At 40.1% G+C, this 21625-nt stretch overlaps 1 protein-coding gene across 1 annotated transcript in view; it reads right to left on the reverse strand.

The window, feature by feature from the left end:
- The window catches only part of LOC149462377 (uncharacterized), a 459390-nt gene that overhangs the window by 83706 nt on the left and 354059 nt on the right, over positions 1-21625 (reverse strand). The window contains exons 88-89 of the mRNA XM_089676871.1: positions 12856-12936; positions 10312-10365 (exon numbers count right to left, since the gene is read on the reverse strand). Coding sequence (XP_089532997.1) covers positions 10312-10365; positions 12856-12936 — 135 coding nt within the window. The remainder of the gene's footprint in view (positions 1-10311; positions 10366-12855; positions 12937-21625) is intronic.

Below are 21625 nucleotides of genomic sequence, written 5' to 3' on the forward strand. Positions count from 1 at the left end.
TGAAAAGCAAACATGGTACCAATATTCAAAAAAGGGCTAAAAAGGGCATGGCGGAGTGAGGAGGCACATCGCTAATGCTCCTCACAGACTGCCACATCTTTAGCCTGCTACAGGGATTCCTGTGGCTCAGTCAGCACACCCTGCAATATCCTACCGATATAGAGCCTCTTCCCAGCCCCTGGAGACTGCCATTTCCAACCGGAGCTCCATAAATTCATTCTTTGGAGAGAGCGGGTGGATGAAGGGGGATGCCTCCAAGATGGCGCCGGAGTGGGAGCGGAAACACGATGCTGCAGCTCTATCCCAGCCTTCCCTACTCCCAGGAGTGTCGCGGATCGCATCTTCCCGGTTGGTAAGTGACACAGCTGCCCCAGCCTTTCCCCGCTCAGTGATCTCTCAAGACTAGGACTCTGACATTTCGGACATCATAAGGGATCAAGACCTGAAGAAACATATATGGTCTCTCCCTACCAGAGAGAATCTAGAGCGCTTTGATAGCAGAGTGGAGAAGGCCCTTAAACAAGATATTGCACAGCTGAAGACAGACACTACCCATCTTGGCAATAGGCTAGAAACACTGGAGCAAAAATTTGAAGAATCATTATCGTCATTTAAAGACAAATGCACAAAATCAGAGGATTGAAGCCTTCCTTTGCAAACTAGACGATTATGAGGACCGCAACTCTCAACAGCTTACCTTCCTTGACTCGGTCTTGGAACATTTGTCTGATTTTAGGGAGGGACGATTGATCCTGGGTGGGGACTTAAACGTTTGCCCAGATCCCTCTTTGGATTCCGCCTCAAAAAGCCCAACCCATTCCTATGCTTTTCTGAAACACTTCTGCAAATCTTTCCAGAATAGTGCTTTGGTAGATAGCTAGAGGGCCCTACATGCGCCTGAGAGGGACTACAGCTATTATTCCAAGGTGCATGATACCTATACTAGAATTGACCTAATGTATGTCAAACAAAATGCTCTATATCTTTTAACTGATTCTACTATAGAACAGATCTCTTACCATGCCCCAGTTATAGCTTCTCTCCTACTACCCCATTCTGCAGCCAGAGCATGAACGTGGCAGCTAAATGAGAATCTTCTGGATGATGTTGTTGCAGTGGCAGAAGCCTCGGACACTCTAAAACATTATTTTTCTGAGAATAATACAGGGGAGGTCAGCGATGGTGTTCTTTGGGAGGGCCATAAGGCAGTTTTCCGAGGTACTCTCATTGCTCAGGGCTCCAGGCTTAAGAAGGAGAGGCAGGCAGACTTTCACTGAGTCCTTACTGCCTTACAAAAAGCAGAGCTGCAGCATAAACAACAGGCTGACCCCGACACTCAGCGGCGCTTCATGGAACTACGCAAGCTCTTCTCTAAACTCTTAAATCATCATATTTTCCACCAACTTTGGTACATCACGCATCACTATTACACAGCCTTGTATGATTTGGACCCTGCTTCTTCTCCTTTAGATGCCTTGCAGAAGAAATCCCGTATTGAGGCCAATCTCTCCTCTTCGGGACTCCCCGCCCTTTCCTCTGAACAATGGGCAGAACTAGAACAACCTATCTCCCCTGAAGAGCTGTTGAAGACCCTACCAATTGGAAAAAGCCCATTGCCTGATGGTTTCACTAAAGCTTATTATATGAAGTTCTTCCCTCTGCTCCAACCCCATCTGTGTAGATACTTTAACTCTCTAGCTTCCTAAGGTCACATCTCTTTCGGCGCCTTCTTAGCACACATTACTGTCCTCCCAAAAGAAGGAAAGGACCATACTCTGCCTCAGAACTATCGCCCGATCTCCCTGCTTAACGCCGACTTAAAGATTATTGCTAAAGTCCTCGCCAATCGACTGAAACATCTCCTTCATTCCATAATTTATCTTGACCAAATGGGATTTATTGTGGGACATGAAGCTAGAGACAACTCCATCAGGGCAATCCAGCTTGTTTACGGGGCACATACGTATGATAATCTCCCTCCTTATCTGATTTTTTTATTTTCTGGAGTTTTCTTTGAGCTGTATTGGAGAAGCTGAGCCTGGGTCCTCATGTTAAACTGGATTGCTGCGCTTTATACCTCCCCAACCACGCAGGTCAAGGTCAGTGGATCCCTGTCTGCGGTGTTCCCCATCAGGAATAGCACGAGACAGGGGTGCCCACTCTCCCCTCTTCTGTTCACTCTGTCCTGGAACCCTTACCTCAGAAAATCTAGGCCAACCAAAACATCAGGGGAGTTCTAGTAGGCTCCACGGAGCACAAACTCTCAGCCTACACAGATTATATCCTTTTTCCTCTCATAGACCCCACTGTCTCACTGCCAAACCTGCTGGAGGATCTAATTGCCTATGGCCAAGTGTCCAACTTTAAGATCAATTATGCAAAATCCAAAATGTTGCCGATTACTATACTTCTGAATCTCGCTTCTACCCTGAAGGGTACCTCATTCACCTGGATATCTAACTCACTATAGTATTTTTAAGTATCCACCTCACTGACCGTGTATTCCTTTTATGCCTCTAACCATGCCCCTTTAGTGTGCAAAATTCATCGCCACTTACAGGCATGGGATAGGGTGACTTTTACATAGATAGGTCGTATTAATGTTATAAAAATCACCATTTTGCCCTGTATACTTTTTTTCCTGCAGATGGTACCTGTCCCTGCCTAACGCTTTTTTCTTGAGTTTTGCAATCACTTTACCTTATTTGTTTGGGGTGGCAAGAGGCCACGGTTGGCCTGGCATATATTGAAACACTCTAAACGGACGGGGTGATTGGGTGTACCCGACATACAACTCTATTATAGGGCAGTTGCACTTCAGTGGATCCTCAACTGGAGATTTCATGTTTCCTGTAAGCTCTGGGTTTCCCTGGAAACTATAGCAGGCCGGAACTTGTCCTGCGCACCTTCTGTCTCATCAGGCGCTAGGGGTTTCTCAGATTGGGTCTCTCCATTGGCCACCCATGTTCTAGTGGTCTGGGATGGGCTGAATAGGTCACTATCACTGGCCCCCCCTATTTCACCTCTGACACCAGTAGGGGGGGTTCCCGTGGTTTCACCCAGGGGAGCAGCTTTCTTATTTTGGACCACGGGTATGGGATGGAAACTTTGTCTCATTTTATGGAGGGAGGTACCCTGGCTTCATTTACCTCTCTTAGGGAGGCTTCCCTTTTGATTTCTGGAAACACCGCCAGTTATGCCATTTCTTTTTCACACATCCTCACCTAACTCAGATTAGGCCCTCCCTCACAAGCTTTAAGCACCTGTGGGCTGCCGGAGACCCCGTCCCACATATGATTTTGGTCCAAATTATTTGCTTTGGCTACCTCCAATTCTAAACTGATATACGTTAGAGAATGTAAACGAGACTTCCAGTGTGAGTTTACTGATGAGCAACTGCAACGCCTATACTGAATGACGCATTCCAGGTCTATTGACACTAAGATTCAGGAGAATAACTATAAATTGCTGTCAATATGGTACTGTGTGCCCACTGCACTTACCCGGATCTACCCGTCCATTTGTGATTGCTGCTGGAGAGGTTGGACAGAGAGGTACATTCCTCCATTTGGTGGGATTGCCCTGTGCTCTCGCCTTTCTGCGTAGACATCCAGGACCGCATAGCAAAGATTTTGGACATAGATTTCCCCCTATCTCCTGACCATTTTTTGCTTTAAACTCCCACTATGCCCATTTCTCATTATAAAAACTTGCTCTCCCTCACGTCCTCAATTCCACAAAATGCCTTGTTCCTCTTCAATAGAAGAGCTCTCATGTCCCCAGTCAGGAAGATTGGATTGGGAAGGTGACGGAGATAATGGAGGCTGAGGAGTGGATTGCCGCGTGTAGGGGTACCCAAGACCACTTCAATGCTATATAGGTACCCTGGAGGCACTACACTTCCAGATCACCTGCACCCTTCTCCAGCTTAGATTTAGCTCTGCTGGCACTTGCCAATCCCACCTTCGGACAACTTATCCAGGCGCATCAGCAATCATGATTTTTCCCTCCTACCGCTGTCCCCTTTTTGGAGTGGTAGTTAGGGCTTCCTTTAACTTGTGCTTATTGACACCTTTTTCCTTTTAGCCCATAACCTAGATGTGGTTGACATGTTAATGTTTACGTATTGTAATGAGATTTCATATTGGCTACCCTGGATGCCTTCATTTGTTTTGTTTTTTCTTTTTTGTCTCAAGTTAGCTTGTTATGCCATTAGTCCCTATTCCGTGATGGAGACCTGTATCTTTTAAGCTTGAATGCCAGTGGCACTGGAAGACTTGAGCTTGTCTCATTGGCTATTATCCTCTCTGCTCATATTGATTGAAACATGTCTATTTGATTTTCTCTGTACTGTTTCTTTACCCTAAATAAAGATTAAATAAAAAAAAGGGCCAAGATAGATCCATATCCAAGTCTTTGCTGATGAAAATAGTATCATTAGTAGTAACCAACATGGATTTATGAAGAACCCTTCTTGCCAGACCAAACTTTTACCAATCTATGATAATCTAAGCTTTAATTTGGATACAGAAAGGCTTGATGATATAGTGTAATTAGATTTCACGAAGGTATTCGATACAGTACCCCATATTGATGAACTTATATGTATCTTGATAGGAAACTGGTTGCAGGAGCACATTCAGAGGTGGTTTTTAATTTAGTTAAATTTCCTCAGTAGGAGCGTAAAGAAGATCTATCATTAGAATCTATATTTTACAGTTCTGTCCCCCCATGGTGCAAAGTACAACAGCACAGCAGGGGGCAGGTTGGTACTCATAAGTAAGGTTAGAATGCACTTAGAAACATGGTACATGGTACTACATGTACTTGGTCCCTTATGAGACAGAACTGTAAAAATTAATGATAGATCTTCTTTAAATCTGGCCTACGTTCTATTGACATTCCTGCATGCTGTCAAACAAAAATGACCTTAAAGTGATATTGAAGGCATCATCTTTACAAAAAAACCCCAACATATTGTTGTATCAGCCAATCAGGAAAGTGAGTCCCCGGACAGCCGAGACTCTCGTGCACATTGCGGGTTCATGGTGGGGCTCAGGTAAGTATTAGGGGGAGGCTGCTGCACACAGAAGGATAGCACGAACAACATAGAATGCACGAAGGTGAAAAAAAAAAAGCATGAGCCTTTACAACCACTCTAACAACCAATAAAATGCTCTCAACGGAAAGTGGGGCAATAATTAGTTAGGGTGTGGCTCAGAAGTCAGACTAAATCATAGGGAGGCACACAAGAGGCCTGTAAGGAAAGCTATAACTATTATAACTATGTTCTGCTTTCTACATATTAATGCATATATTTCTATCTCATTACAATTGTAACAACTTCAAATATATTAATGATTATTTATACAGCACATCCCGAACTAATCCTTTACTACATTGAATTAAAAAAAAAAAAAACATTTCAATTACGACAAAGCAACATATTGTATGCTCTTGCAGTGATCACACTTTCCATGTATAAATAGCTTATTTATATATAATAATAAATGTGATAAACCAAATAACCACAAATAATAGTGCAATCCTAAACCAAATCAATAAATAAACAAATACCGTATTTTTCGCTCCATAAGACGCACTTTTTTCCCCCAAAAAAAGGGGGGAAAATGTCAGTGCGTCTTATGGAGCGAATATAAAGCGGCCGGTCCGGTATTTCTGCAGCCACCATGTCAGAATATCGGGCCGGCCGCTCAGCTCTTCTCTGCTGCAGGACCTTACCTGTTCCTCGCTCCAGCGCTCCAGTCTTCCCGTGGCGGCTTCTGTGACAGCCGGGTGCCCACTGTGCATGCGCGAGAAGAGCTGCGCTTTGTGAATGATTTTTATTTTTTTGCTATATAAATGAAAAAGTCCAAACATTTTGAAAAAAAAGTGTTTTTCTTATAAAAGTTTGCAAATAAATAATCTTTCTTCATAAATCTTGGCCAAAATATATTCAGCTATCTTTTTAGTAAAAAAAATAGCCCAAATTAGTTTATAACCAAAAATTATAATTTTTCAAAAAAAAAAAAAATATTTTTATTTTATTTTTTTATATTATTATTTATGTTTTTTTAACATACCATCACCCTAGCAGTACAGTGTCTTTTTTTTATACTGATTGCTTTTATACCCATAAAGGCTGTAAAAGCAATCATTTCTCCTCTCTGGCTGCATTCTTGCAGCCATTGAGAAATACTGTGAGAGATGTGATTGGTCACAGCTTGTCACATGGTACAAGGCTGTTGTGAATAGGCCTGTACCATGTGACCTCTGTGATCATTCACAGATTTCACAAGTAGTAAGCAATGATGTTAGGAAGTGACATCTTGTTTACTACTAATCATGTGATTACTGATTGGCCAATCAGTGATCACATGATCGAAAACTCACACAGAGGTCCCGTACAGCAATCCGGACACAGCGAGCACCAGATTGCGGTGCCGCGCGCTCCTAGGGAGTGCGCACAGGCAGGTAACCGGGAGGACATTTATAAACGGCCACCCGCTCCTGCACTGCTCCTGTCCAGCCGTTTATGTACATGAGACGGACAGAAAGTGGTTAAATACAACAAAAATAAAGTTCTATCTGTTTAAAAAAAATAATAATGATTTAGTTTGGGTACAGTGTTGCATGACTGAATAATTGTCATTCAAAGTGTGAGAGCACTGAAAGCTGGAAATTGGCCAGGGCAGGAAGGGGGTAAAAGTGCCGGTATTGAAGTGGTTAAGGCAAGTTTGCACACAAAACTCAATTAGATTCTGCCTCTGCTCCCTTTCTGTCCTGGGTACTAAATTCCTGTATATATTTATGAACATTAGGTTCTCACTCTTCCTGTGTACATGTATGTACTCTTTTTTTTAAATTACAATGAATTTAACTGTGTAATATGTGCTGTATTTTGCTTGATGTGATAGGACTTGAGTGCGTATATGCTAAATACAACTTAAATGTAAAAGTATCTTGGCATGTGGTGTACTTATTCTATATATTTAAAAATATGTTTACATTATATATTAAAGTAGAACTATAAGCTTTTTTTTCATTTTTGATAGAGAAAGGAAGGGCTATAACCCTTGTCACGTTATTTTTTGCCTTCTGTGTCCTATTGGGGAGATTTCCCTTCACTTTCTGTTCCATAGCTAAACAGGAAGTGAGAGGAAATCCCTGCAAATTAAGGGAATTCCTTGGGAATCCCCAGGTCTCCAGAACTAGTGTCCCTTGAAACATTTCTCCTCTACTACTTTTCTAGAGATAACCCAAAATTTGGAATTTTTCTTTTACTTTCAGTTTCAATGATAATGGCAAAGAGGACAAATAGAGAGTTGGAATCTCCATAACAGGGGGCACAGACCGCAATAAAAACTGACGTGTTCTAATCTCTCTGCACTTTACCCAAAATTAAAAAAAAAAGTTTTGCATTTAGTTATACTTTAAGAGGACAACTAACACTGGCTTCCTTCTGAAATTAGGGTAGTTTTTATTTATATCCCTGAAGGATGTTGGTACTCAAGATCCTGGTTAATAGAGGCATTAAGTAACTTTATGGGTATGATGACTTACTACTTACTCCAGAATTTGATCCAAATTAAAGGGAAACTTTCTAACTTTTCTTTGATATTCTGCATTAATTATTTTCTTATATATGTTTAGAAGTTTTGCTTTCTTGATATGTTGTTCGCAGATCACACTGGGTCTGTGATAAGAAAATCCACCAGAAACTCATTCTATGGCTCTCTTTGTCTATACTGAAACTTCGTACAGAGCCATAGCAGCCAGAAAGAAAATGTTGATGTTCATCCTCTTCACAGTTCAGCAGTGTGTTCTGAATAGCAGATCAATGTGCAGACTAACTTTAGGAAAGAAAATTGCATAATCTGTGGCCTGCCTAACTATAAAGAAATTGAAACATTTTATATAGTTTTAATGCTTACTTGTGAACATAATAAATTAAATATATACAAGCACTATAACGTTAAATGTATACTATAATGTTTTTGAGTCCATTTTGTTCCAATTTTTGGTTTTTTTTTTATTCTAATTAAAACTCTGCATAAGTCTATTGGAAGAGGGAGAGGAGATGATTCACTCTTTGGATCAATTCAGTTTTGTATGTAAATTTTAGCTTAAGCTATTGAGCTCTATAAACAAGAAGCTACAAATTAATCTATGAGCATATAAAAAGTATTCTGAAGCTTTGTTTGCTGAAAAAAAGGAAATACCGTATTTGCCGGCGTATAAGACGACTTTTTGACCCTTGAAAATCTTCTCAAAAGTCGGGGGTCGTCTTATACGCCGGTACACATGTTAGGGGGGGCTGCGGCATTAAGTACAGGGGTTTGCAGGGGCTGACGTCTCTTACCTGGATCCAGTCCCACGACGATCCGGTCCAGGAAGCGCGGCGTCTCCTTCAGTTCGGCCACTGGATGTTCGTGCGGCTGCGCGGCTCCGCCTCCTCACCGGTGATTGGCCGCCAGAACTGTAGCTCAGGAAAGGCACACAGGCGGCCAATCACCGGCGAGGGGGCGGAGCCGAGCGGCCCCGCGAAAATTGAGTGCCGGAGCAGCAGGTAAGTGCTCTGTGTAGAGGTGCTGCTGCAACCACATATGCTGGCTGCAGCAGCACCGTACTAGAACAGGGTCAGCAAGTGTCAGTGGGAGGAATAGTGCCCCATCATTGGTGTCACTGATACCAATGATGGGGCACTATTCCTCCCACTGATACCAATGATGGGGCACTATTCCTCCCACTGACACCAACGATGGGGCACTATTCCTCCCCCCCACTGACACCAACGATGGGGCACTATTCCCCCCCCCACTGACACCAACGATGGGGCACTATTCCTCCCCCCACTGACACCAATGATGGGGCACTATTCCACCCCTCACTGACACCAATGATGGGACACCATTCCTCCCACTGACACCAATGATGGGGCACTATTCCTGCCACTGATACCAATGATGGGGCACCTATTCCCCCCACTGATACCAATGATGGGGCACTATTCCTCCCACTGATACCAATGATGGGGCACTATTCCTCCCACTGATGCCAATGATGGGGCACCATTCCTGCCACTGATACCAATGATGGGGCACCTATTCCCCCCACTGATACCAATGATGGGGCACTATTCCTCCCACTGATACCAATGATGGGGCACTATTCCTCCCACTGACATCAATGATGGGGCACTATTCCTCCCACTGACATCAATGATGGGGCACTATTCCTCCCACTGACATCAATGATGGGGCACTATTCCTCCCACTGACATCAATGATGGGGCACTATTCCTCCCACTGACATCAATGATGGGGCACTATTCCTCCCACTGGTGTGCATTGGAAGAGGGGTAGTCTTATACGGCGAGTATAGCCCAAACACTACATTTTAGCAGGAAAAGTAGGGGGGTCGTCTTATACGCCCAGTCGTCTTATACGCCGGCAAATACGGTATTAATAATTCAATATTTCATACTTACGTCATAAAACATAATTTATTTATGTTGATTTTTTAGCATAATCATAAAAAATAAAGACAACATACACACAACTGCACTACATTCCCTTCACCACAATGGTGGCAACAAGGACAAGCAAGGAAGTTTACTTCTAACATATATCTGAATAGTTTTTTTGCATTTCTAATAGTTTTACCTTAGAGCAAATAGCACAGTATGCTTTCTTTTGTGTAAGTTAGCCAGAAAAGGTTACTTCCGTGTCACTTTCGGACTTAGATATATTTTATTTAACCTGACTTCCCCTGACATCATGGCCATAGATTGCTACCTCCATGTCAAATGATAATTCAGGTGCTGGCCATTGAAGCAATGTTATTGGATACAGTCAGAAAAGTCAGGCCCCAGTACCCAAGTAAAACTAAATCAAAAAGTGTTACAGAAGTGTTTTTGCTGCAAGATTTGCTGTTAGGCAGCACTTGTTTAAATGAGCCTGTTGACATTCACTGACATGTTTTTATGCATCTTCATGTGTTTTGCTGCAGAACGCATAATGGTGAGTGCTATATTAGCACACCTTACAAATCAAGACACATCAACAGGTACAGTACATATACATTTCCTGTGCTTTTATAAATAAAGAAGTGTAGATAGGGCCCAAGTGCTAGCTCTTAGGTGCAGCAACTCATAGCAACTAAACAGCATCAATTATACTTCAATCTGACTAAATTCCAATTGATTGTAGTCTATGCAACATTTTTACTGAATAGAGCCATTATTTTTATTTAACACTACACAGAAATTTAAAAAGTAGTTGACATTCTTATAACAACCATAGATAATACCTTTTCTCCTTTCTGACCAATGTCTCCTGGTAATCCAGGGTCCCCCTTTTCTCCCTATATTAAAAAGAAAAACTTCTATTAGTAGTGCATAGCTGGTAGTATGTGTGTATGGCCTAGTTTAAAGTTGTGGATCGCTTTTCCAAAGGCAGTTGTCAGGCAACTGGGAGGTGATGCGCTGCCTCCGCAATGCCTGTTTTTACCCATCAACAACCATCACCACCATGAGGCAACCCTCTGCATTGCACAAGGTTGCAGGGCAGTTGTCATGCAGCCTTATTCATTTGATTTAGTCACTTTTGGGAGTGGTACTACTCACCAGTCGTGACAGAGGTATAATTTATGCTACGGCCATGAACCAAAGCATCAAAGCCAAAGTATTTGTGCAATGCAAATAGGTTGCAAACAAACTACAAAGTAAATATTCATTGAATATGTCCACAAGAGTATGCTTTTTTAGCAAATAAGAGGTCAGTAAATCTGCAAGTCAGAGTAGGGACTGGCCAATGAAAGATCATCCTTCTGTGCATGCCCAGCATTAGGAGCGTGGGGTGGTCAGCAGATGGTAGTTTCTTCAGCATATACTTTCTCTTTTTTTCTGGTAGAGATTTCTTCATCCACATTGATCAATCTGTTGTGAACTTATCCAGGGAGTCATTCATCCAGGGAGTCCAGATGACAGTCCTGCAGCATGCAGCTTGAATAAGCAAATCACAAATGGCAGTTCCAAATGTCTATATTGATCAATTTCCTTGACAGTGTATTTAGGTAATGAAATTTGGATATATTTTGAGTGCAAATGTTTACAAATTTACAAATTTTTGCAGGAGGCCAAGTATATATATATATATATATATATATATATATATATATATATATATATATTATATTGCCAAAATTATTGGTCCACCTGCCTTCACACACACATGAACTTTAATGGCATCCCCAGTCTTAGTCCGTAGAGTTCAATATTGAGTTGGCCCACCCTTTGCAGCTAAAACAGCTTCAACTCTTCTGGGAAGGTTGTTCACAAGGTTTAGGAGTGTGTCTATGGGAATGTTTGACCATTCTTCCAGAAGCGTATTTGTGAGGTCAGGCACTGATGTTGGACGAGAAGCCCTGGCTCACAGTCTCCGCTCTAATTCAACCCAAAGATGATCTATCTGGTTGAGGTCAGGACTCTGAGCAGGCCAGTAAAGTTCCTCCACCCCAAACTCATTTATCCATGTCTTTATGGACTTTGCTTTGTGCACTGGTGGACAGTCATGTTGGAACAGTAAGGAGCAATCCCAAAACTGTTCCCACAAAGTTGGGAGCATGAAATTGTCCAAAATGTCTTGGTAAGCTGAGTCCTTAAGAGTTCCCTTCAGTGGAACTAAGGGACAAGCCCAACACCTAAAAAACAACCCCACACCATAATCCCTCCTCCACCAAACTTTACACTTGGAGCAAAGCAGTCAGGCAAGTACCGTTCTCCTGGAAACTGCCCGACCCAGACACATCCATCAGATTGCCAGACAGAGAAGCGTGATTGGTCACTCCAGAGAACACGTCTCCACTGTTCTAGAGTCCGGTGATTGCGTGCTGTACACCACTTCATCTGACACTTTGCATTGCACTTGGTGATGTAAGGCTTGGATGCAGCTGCTCAGCCATGGAAACCCATTCCATGAAGCTCTCTACACACTGTTGTTGTGCTAATCTGAAGGCCAGATGAAGTTTGGAGGTCTTTAGCTATTGACTCTGCAGACAGTTGGCGACTTCTGTGCACCCCGCGCTTCAGCATGCATTGACACTGTTCCACTCATTTTATGTGGCCTTCCACTTCATGGCGGAGTTGCTATTGTTCCTAATTGCTTCAACTTTGTTATAAACCACTAACAGTTGACCGTGCAATATTTATTAGCAAAGAAAATTTCACGGATAGATTTATTGCACAGGTGGCAACCCACCAAGCTATCATGCTTGAATTCACTGAGCTCCTGAGAGTGACCTATTCTTTCACAAATGTTTGTAGAAGCAGTCTGCATGCCTAGGTGCTTGATTTTATACACCTGTGGCAATGTAGGTGATTGGAACACCTGAATCCAATGATTTGGATGGGTGTCCCAATAGTTTTGGCAATATAGTGTATATATATATTATTAATATTATTCTAACACAAACAAAAACAGTGAGATTTGCCTAACCAGACTACTGTACTTTATTATTCTTGATTTGCATGAGTGTTTACTGTAAACCTCTGAGGACATGCAGTGAGCAAGTACAATATACGACAGAACATATTGGATCTAAAGAAACAGCAGCTAGAGAGATAATTAACAGAAGAAGTGAACCAAAAATCTTATGTTTAGCGTTCCCTAGGTATAGTGGCGTGTCTTTTCACAAGCAGCCTATCACATTTGTGTAAATCAAGACAATCTAGTTGTTTGGTGTGTCAGAACATTTTACAGTGATACAATTACTAAATACAACTGTTATTTACCTCGCAAAAGACAAATCACTGCTTCTTATGCATAGCTATTTATGCAATAGATAAACTCTTACTGGATCTCCCTTTTGTCCTTGTAACCCTCTGTCACCCTTAGATCCTTTCTGTCCATTTAGTCCATCAAGACCTGCTGTACCCTGAGGATGAAATCATATAATAATAATATTATTATTATCTCTTTCAAATGAATTTTGTATAGTGGTGGAAAGATTATTGATAATGTCAATAACACCATAAACAGCAGAAATAATTTCATTTACTCGGGCCAGATCATACAAGTCATATTATCTAATACCTGTATTTTTACAGGTTCAGACACCAATTAGCTAAAAACATGGATATAAACAAATCTGATAGTTAACCTTAGGACACTTCTTGTAAGATGAAATTTGAAACAAATTTTCTTCCCTTTTCATTAAAAGGATAAAGCTGAGTATATGCTAGTAGAATTTCAAAGGAAAATTAATAGAAAATTATTGGGAAAATTTTCATTAAAATTCTCAGAACATTTGAGAAAAAAAATTCCATCCTATTCTTAATTTTATCATCACTGCTGTCAAAAATAAATGTCGAATTGAACCCACTAATAATTAGAAAAACAAACAAAGATTTCTAGAATAATCTTAAGCTGGACACAGATGAATCCACACATTCAAGGTAGATAAAGGTATCCTCCCAGCTGTACTGTATTCTGACAGTGGGATTCCTCCACTCCAAAAATATACCAACAGTTCCATTCATCCTTTAGATCAAATCCTCTGGAATGAGAATGGCAATATATGGATCAAAATTTAGCTGATCACTGCTGAACTGGCTGAATTTAAATCCATCTACAGCCAGTTTTACAACCTTCTTACAATGAAAAATGCCAAAGGATGGGAACACCCTGTAATTTGCTAGAGAATTTGGAGATTTGTAAGTTTCCCTAAACTTATTCAGGCTACCGAGGATCCTCATTATGATCTTTATTTTCAGTGTTTTTAAGGTTTACCTTAAACTGGACTCTTAAAGCAGTAATAAACTAAAAAAATAACAAATATTTTTAAAACACTTTTAAAATAAAAAAAAGTAAAACATTTTAAGTCTCTTCTGCTAAGAAAACCGTATTCCAAGCCATTTTGTTATCTGTCAACACTGCCTGTGGTGCATGATTAGTGCAATCCTAGCATCTCTAAAGAGTTACACCATCAGTTGTCACCCAATTCCTATAGGGTTAAGATGGTGGATCCAGAAGAAGCTGCAATGAGGATGGTGGAATGGACAGAGTAGCTAGGGATAGCATTAAATTGTCAGTGTTGGAAAAGGGAAAAGACAGACGTAAGTCTGCTGTACCTTTTGGCAAGAACACCCTCTGGCAGTTTAGCTCCACTTTAAATGATTGATGTGCCATAATTGTATGGTCTTATTTCATAGATGCATTAATACTGTTTATAATATCAGAAGAGAGGGAGCAACCATTGTATTGTGACATGTTTAATGTTTTGTTTTTTTTCACCTAATCTCTTTTAGCTATTTCTGATACTAGATATTGAGGTACTGAAACCATAACCTCCCCTTTCTCGCTGCAGGTCATTTCCATGGACCACATAATTGAAATATAGTTAATAAAAACATTTCTCTGTTATGTACAGTGACCATATTCTAGCTTTCAACATCTTGAGGCACATGTGAAAATTATATTGGGAGCTGAATGACTACTGTGTGCAACATGGGTAGTTCAGGTTTAAAACCACAACACTTGAATTTCTTTGATCTATTCTCTCCATCCTTCTATAGTTGTACGAATACACACGCATAGTTTCCAAGTTGGCTTGTATTAGGTACAGTAGGAACATCTGTTAGAGCAATTAAAAAAGTTTTCTTGAGAAAACTTGACTGCGTGGCTGTGTAGTGTGTTATGGAAGTGAGTTAGCATATTATGACAAAATACCTATTACATGAGTATGGGGGAGATGGCTCGTAATTCCAAGAGATGATGAATAAGAGCCACTTCTTGCTGCCATAAATGAATTCTCAGAGGACAGCAAATCTGTGATTATTCGAAAGGGAGGAAAAAGATTTCCATATTGATAATCCATTATCACTTGCAAGTACTTTCTAAGCGAATTGCTGCATTATTTACCAAAATATCCTAGCACTGAAACTGCTCAGATCTGAAAGCATTTAGAAAATCAAAAATTCACCTCCCACTAGCCCTGACGATTGACTATTGCGCTAAAACACATTTAACTCTATGTCATCCAAAGCTCCATTATAGCATTGTTCTGTATAAGAACAAGTTGTAGCATTAATATTAAACTTAAATTGTCATTTTACAACTAAATAAATACACAGAAAGTAGTAACGAATAAATAATTGCTGTAATGGTTACTATTTAAATAGCATTATTATTATTATTATACTGCAGTATTTATATAGCGCCAAAAGGTTTGCTCAGCGCTGTACATTATAGTGAGGGACAGAACATGAGACAATACAGTAACAAAACAATACATGAAGGGTTTGAGGGCCCTGCTCTTTCGAGCTTACAATCTAGGAGGGAGCATAAATCTATTTGTGCTTTATGTGAAACATCATGATGCAGAAATGCAGGAGTGTTGCCTATAGCAGTAGTCAGGTCATATTGTCCCATTTTACTATGACCTTAACTATAACATGCATTTCTCATTAGAAGTCAAATAGTGATATTCTAATGACCCCCAAATGATAGTAGAAGCATTTTTATGGTCCTGGTTATAGGTATCTGGAGTCTAAAATAGGCTCAGTTATGTGGTTCTATGGTTGTCATGAAACGATAAGGTCAGGCATATGGGCAGCACAGTGGTTAAGTGGTTAGCACTTCTGCCTGGCAGCACTAGAGTCATTGCGTCAAATCCTAACCATGACACTATCTGCCTGGAGTTTGCATGTTCTCCCTATGCCTGCATGGGTTTCTTCCGGGTACTCCAGTTTCCTCCCACACTCCAAAAACATGCTGGTATGTTAATTAGCTCCTGTCTAAATTGCCCTTAGTATGTGCATGTATGAATGTGAGTTAGGGATCTTATATTGCAAGTTCCTTGAGGGTTAGGGACTGATATGAATGTACAATATATATGTGTAAAGCGCTGATGCTATATAACAGCAATAAATAAAAATAACCTATCAGTCAAAAGTTTTCATGTCGGAATTTTTCATTCATAACAGCAAAAAAAGAACATGCCCCTGGCCTAAAGTGTAACTTTTGGAAAGCTATGCACATTTAAATATACATTCTAAAATAAATAGGGTGTAAACCAAGCTCTCACTGATTTATGTAGCTGCAGACATTATGGAGCAATCCAATCTCAAGGTTGACAGTAGAAGCACTGAAGTTCATGCCTACGTCCGCTAGGCTACCGCTTCCCAACAGTGAATTAGCTGTCCTCCAGCCTTCTAACATCTAACCTAAGCACAGAAAAGAGCTCTGGACTGGGATAAGGGTGAGCTGAGCTGCTGAGAGAGAAGCTGAGAGAGGATCTGAATGACTAATGCTTATGGTGTTATCTTTTAATAGTAATTTCTCTGCATTGCATGCAGCTAAAGATTTCAGCAAGGGTTTGTTTCAGCACCCATTTACTGATTGCTATACATATTTAAATACTTGAATGTCCAGGCCTTGCCACAGGTTCACCTTAAGGGGTCCTGCCAGGGTCTGCCAATGCAGTTGTCTAATGTCTATAGGTTTATATGAGACACTGCTAACCACCATCTGATGTCTATGGTAACTTTTGTATGTTAAACCCAGGAGCAAAGTTTAACATACATTTTGGCAGGCCTGCATTGAATAGCTAAGTGTTAAACGACATGTAAAAGGCAGTCATAGCAGAAACGTTTAAAATATAAATCTCTAAATATATGATAGGGGTATAGGGATAATGCAAATTAGTAGAGCATGCTAATTAAAAAAGCCTGCACTGTAAAAACACATTGTAGATTTATGTTTGATGTTTAAAATTATGATTTTTTTACGGTCTATGAATACGCCTCAGTGAGTTCCAACACCTTAATGACAATGAATTCTCTTAACCTATACACTGAGCTAATGCTAAGACTAAATATATAAGGAAAATAATCATGAATGTTCATTAATGCTTCCAATTTTTATTAACATATAGAAATAGAAATTTATCTGAAGAGGCAAACTGAATATGTGATGTCATCATTACTCTGAACCAGTCATCACTGTAGAACTCTCCTATCCTTATCACTTCAGCATAACCCCTGATCTTTTTGTTTGAAAGTACCAGAAAATTCTGATTAATAATTGCAAGTCTCCAAGGTTTATGTCGTGAAAATGATAAAAAGAAAATTAACTATGCCCATAAACGTTCTGTGTCTGTTTCAGCGTACTGTGAATCACGCCAAGAAAGGACAACACTGTATCAGTGTGTGTTTCTGTGGGGATAAGATGGTAACCAGAGCTAAATGAGAGCTATTTCTTCTCTAATATAAGCAATTAGGATAACTTTTCTGCAGTACTTTCTTTAAACAGGAAGGACTTTGAGTGTATATATACTTATAAGTGGTTGCAGTAAATCAGTGATTGAAAAGAACCTTAAGGGGACAGAAGAGAAATACAAATGGCAGTCATGTAGCATAGGTAGGAAAGGGTGTTTATGGCCAGCCTTTATTAGGGGAGATGGAAGTTTGTCAGGTCTTGCTTTTCTACTTAACTTGGGGCTAAGGGTAACACCCAATGTCTCGAGTTTTTTAAAACACATTTTTTGTACGTGTACTGTCAGTGTATGTGTACTGGAGGTGTACACCTTAAAGCAAACCGGTGCTTTGTCCATACACCGGGCAAAGCAAAAGGGCCTCTTTAGCATCACATACCTTTCCTTTGCTCTATCATTGCCTCATTTTGGCATTTCTGTGTATGAGGGACCTACTGACTTATTGTCACTGGGGGGTGCAAAGAGAGTCCTCAACCCTGTATAACCCTGTATAAGTTGCAACCTGGAGCTTGCACATGACTCCTTTTTGCTCTTGGCACCTGAACAGAATGGGAGGCAGTGATAGCAAGTTAAAGAGTAGCGTCAGTCTGTTTGAGAAAAAATAAAAGTCAGCAGCTACAAATACTGTTGCTGTTGACTTTTAATAAAAGGACACTCACCTGTCCAAGGATCCAGTGCTGTCCTCACCCAGAGCAGTTCTTTGCTGGTCTTCAGGCCCCATGCACCGGCATTTTTACTTTCAGAATCCGGCAGTGATTCAGTGCTGCTTCATAGCCAGCTTCCCACTGTGCATGTGTAAGCAGTGCTATGCTTTGTGAATGGTCCTGCAGCCTTCTGGGACCTATGACGTGTCCCAGAAGGTTCCAGGCAGAGGAGGGAGAACTTCTGGTGGAATTGCTGGGGTGATCTGACCGGAAGCGGAAGCAGGTACCTGTCAAAACCAAGGACCCACTCCCCCCCCCCCAAAAAAAGGGGCAAAAGCAAAGGAAGGGGGGAGGAGAGCATAAAGCAGAACTTTACCTTCAAGGTGAAATTTTTCTTTAGGTATTAGCAGCTCTGGGGACCACCATTAAAGTGAACCTGCTGTTTTCTCTGATTGAGTAAAGCACAGGTTTACTTTTTTATGCATTAGTTCTTAAATTTAAAAAAAAGTTTATTTTTATTTTTCCCTTTTTACATTGTTAATTTTTTATATTGTACTTTATTTCATTTATGCAAGATGGCCTAGGTATCACAATTACAAAAGTATGGTACATTTATCAGTGGATATGTGCTTATGGTCCACAAATCATAGAAAAGCTTCTGATAACCAGCACATTGACTGCCCTCTAAGCATGCCCATTGTTTAGTCTTATGACATTACAGTTTACATGACAAAGGGCAGAGAATGCATGGGGCAACATCATTGTTTTGATTATTAGAAAATTCTATATTTGTCCAGTGACATGACATATATAATTACTGTATATGTTTCTCTGTGCATAGCAGTTAAATGTAGGGGTGGCTAAATGAGAGGCATTCAACAGAGGTCTAGATTATAAAATCTGAATTGATGCCTATATACTTGAGAAGTTAATCACCTTGATATGCAACTAACTATATTTCTGAGTATTCAGTAGTAACAAGTTATTCTAAGCTATTTCCATTACCTATTGCATGTTAGTTTGAAAGGTTTCTATAGCAACCTTCATTTTAGAGAAACAGCTACTAAATCAATACATAAAATTTGATTTAAAAAAAAGGAGACCAATATCTTACATTTTGCTTTTTTTAAAAAAAGCTGTTCTTTGATTATTTGCCCTAGATAAATGTGACTCTATACAGGGGTAATCTTAAAAAGCATCAACACTATAAGAAGGTGGTATCCTAATGTATATTTAACGTCTCCATGGAGACTTAAGTCTAGTACACATGATCAGAAAATCGTATGAAAAATACCGCTTTCAAAGTGATCTGATTAGTAGTGCACAGCTTTCGTCCAAAATTATTTGAAGGGACAAGCACAAAAATGTTTCTTGTACGACACCAGATCGTACGATTTCATTTAACCAGTACCATTTTTGTCTGAAAATACAATACAAATACATTACATCACTTCCGAATTTTTATATTGTTGTACAAAAACTTTAGTAACCTCTTTACTTTCGGTATGAGCTTAGGGCGATCATTCATCCAAAATTCTCATCGTGCATACAGGGCTTTAGGGTAACAATGTACAGGACAATAATAGTCCTTAAAATCACTAATGAAAATTAATTACAGAGGTATCATGGGTTTGAATTAACACTCGAGATTCAAGCAGGACCAGATCTAGGGTGATGCTGGGGTGGGTTCTCCCTCCCCCAGATCTCTGAGAGTGCATTCGCTGATCCATGAGCCAATCTAATGCAGACAGCTGAAGTAAGTGGGCACTCTGATGGGGACAATCCATGCAAAGGGGATTTCGATCAGGACACCTGATATAAGGGGGCACTATGATGGGGACAATTGATGTAAGGAGGGGTTCTATTAGGGACACTGATGCAGTGATGTAAGGGGACACTCTGATGGGGACACCTGATGTAAGGGGGCACTCTGATGAGGATATCTGATGTGAGGGAGCACTTCGACGGAGATGCTGATGTAAGGGGGTGCTCTGATGTGGACGCAGATGTAAGGGGACATCTGATGTAAGGGGGCATGCTGGTGAAAACCTGATGTGAAGGGGGACTTTGATGAGAATTCATGATGTAAAGAAGGACTTTGATGAGGACTTCTGATGTAAAGGGGGACTCTGATAGTACATCTGCTAAAAGGTTTTGTTTCATTACCCTAATCTAATGTCAATCTAATACATATTAGTGTTTCCCAGGTCACGACAATGTGTGACAGACTGTCAGTGACTTACACACACAGTGCTGACATGCTGTGCCCCTGACTTTTTTTACTGCACCCCCCAGATCATATAGGCTAGATCTGACCCTGGACACAAGCCCTGATGTATAAAAAAAACCCCTATGAATCTGAGTTATGCTTTTCAGTGTACTTGTGTATACTTTACATTTTCTTGTATTGTGATTTTTGTATACACTGTATATATTAGGGCCTTAAAGTCATCTATGATATCCCTTCTGAACAAATTTGTAGTTGACTTTGTTGTGCCATCTATTCTTAATAATGTAATAATATTCTTCTAGTGATTTCAATAAATTAAATGCCAATTTTATTTAAAAAAAATCTGTATTGTAAACGTGAGTATTATAATATTGTCATCACTATTGTTATTATTACTACTACAGTATTTTGTGGACACGGTACTGCACATTAAAGTCCTTTATTCAGATGAACTTTCTTTTGCTCACATATGGAAATACAGCCCCACATATTGTTTACTTTGGATTGTTTATTACAACATGATTCTTTAAAAGACAAACTGAACTGAAAGTTGTAGATAGAAATTGCAGCCATTTCTGGCACTTTGAGGTTAGGTTAAGAAGTTGTATCTCAATTGCTTGCATCAAGAATACTTAGGTAGGGTGCTGTGATGTTTTCAAGAAGCTATGTAGAGCTATATACTGTTTTGCAAACAGAAGCATAGAGACCTAGAGATGATGTAATGAACACAGAAAGGTTTTCTGTTTTTTTAAATCCATTAGCATGTTGATAGGGATGGGAGAGTGGATGAACCAAGGAGAGCAACAAATGTGCAGAATAAACTTTAACTTTAAGTTAACTCATTTATATATTATTCATTTTTTAAGTTAAACAAGGCTTTCTGTTGGTGATATTGTTTTGCAAAAATATTTTAGATTTTTATGTAATCTCTGAATCTAGACAAAATATGTAAGAAAACTGAAAAACCCAATAAGACACATCATAATTAGCTTAACAGGCATTGAGGTAATATATGGTACATCTTTGCTCTCCTCACAGAAATTGGCTTTTACAGCGTATCATAAAAGTTTTAGCAAGCAGTGGAATGTCAAAGTTCTTAACTGGCTCAGCTATAATTTATAATTGACTAAAAGCCTATGTTGTGAGTAAATTAAGTTATTCCAAAAAACTGTATCTGAGGGAGTGGCAGATGCATGATCATAAAGTCTGTGTCATCCAATCGGCCACTCCTTAGACCCCTTGATTGGTCAGATTTTTTCTGTCCACATGCTCCTCAGGGACCAGAAAAGAGAGACTGCATCAGCGGTCTGGAGCTCTCCTTTACCATCAGATGATATTACCTAGTAAATCTTAATTCTAAATCCTATGAATCACAGGAGTACACTTAGTTTACAACAGCGGGCTAAATCCAGCTGTTGGCTGATGCCACTCCAAGCTCTGGAAAGATCCCAACATTAATGTGGAGATCCACCCAGAA

Source organism: Staurois parvus, unplaced genomic scaffold, assembly GCF_062004578.1.
Source record: "Staurois parvus isolate SC_StPar_1 unplaced genomic scaffold, SC_StPar_1.0 ptg000175l, whole genome shotgun sequence".
Lineage (NCBI taxonomy): Eukaryota > Metazoa > Chordata > Amphibia > Anura > Ranidae > Staurois > Staurois parvus.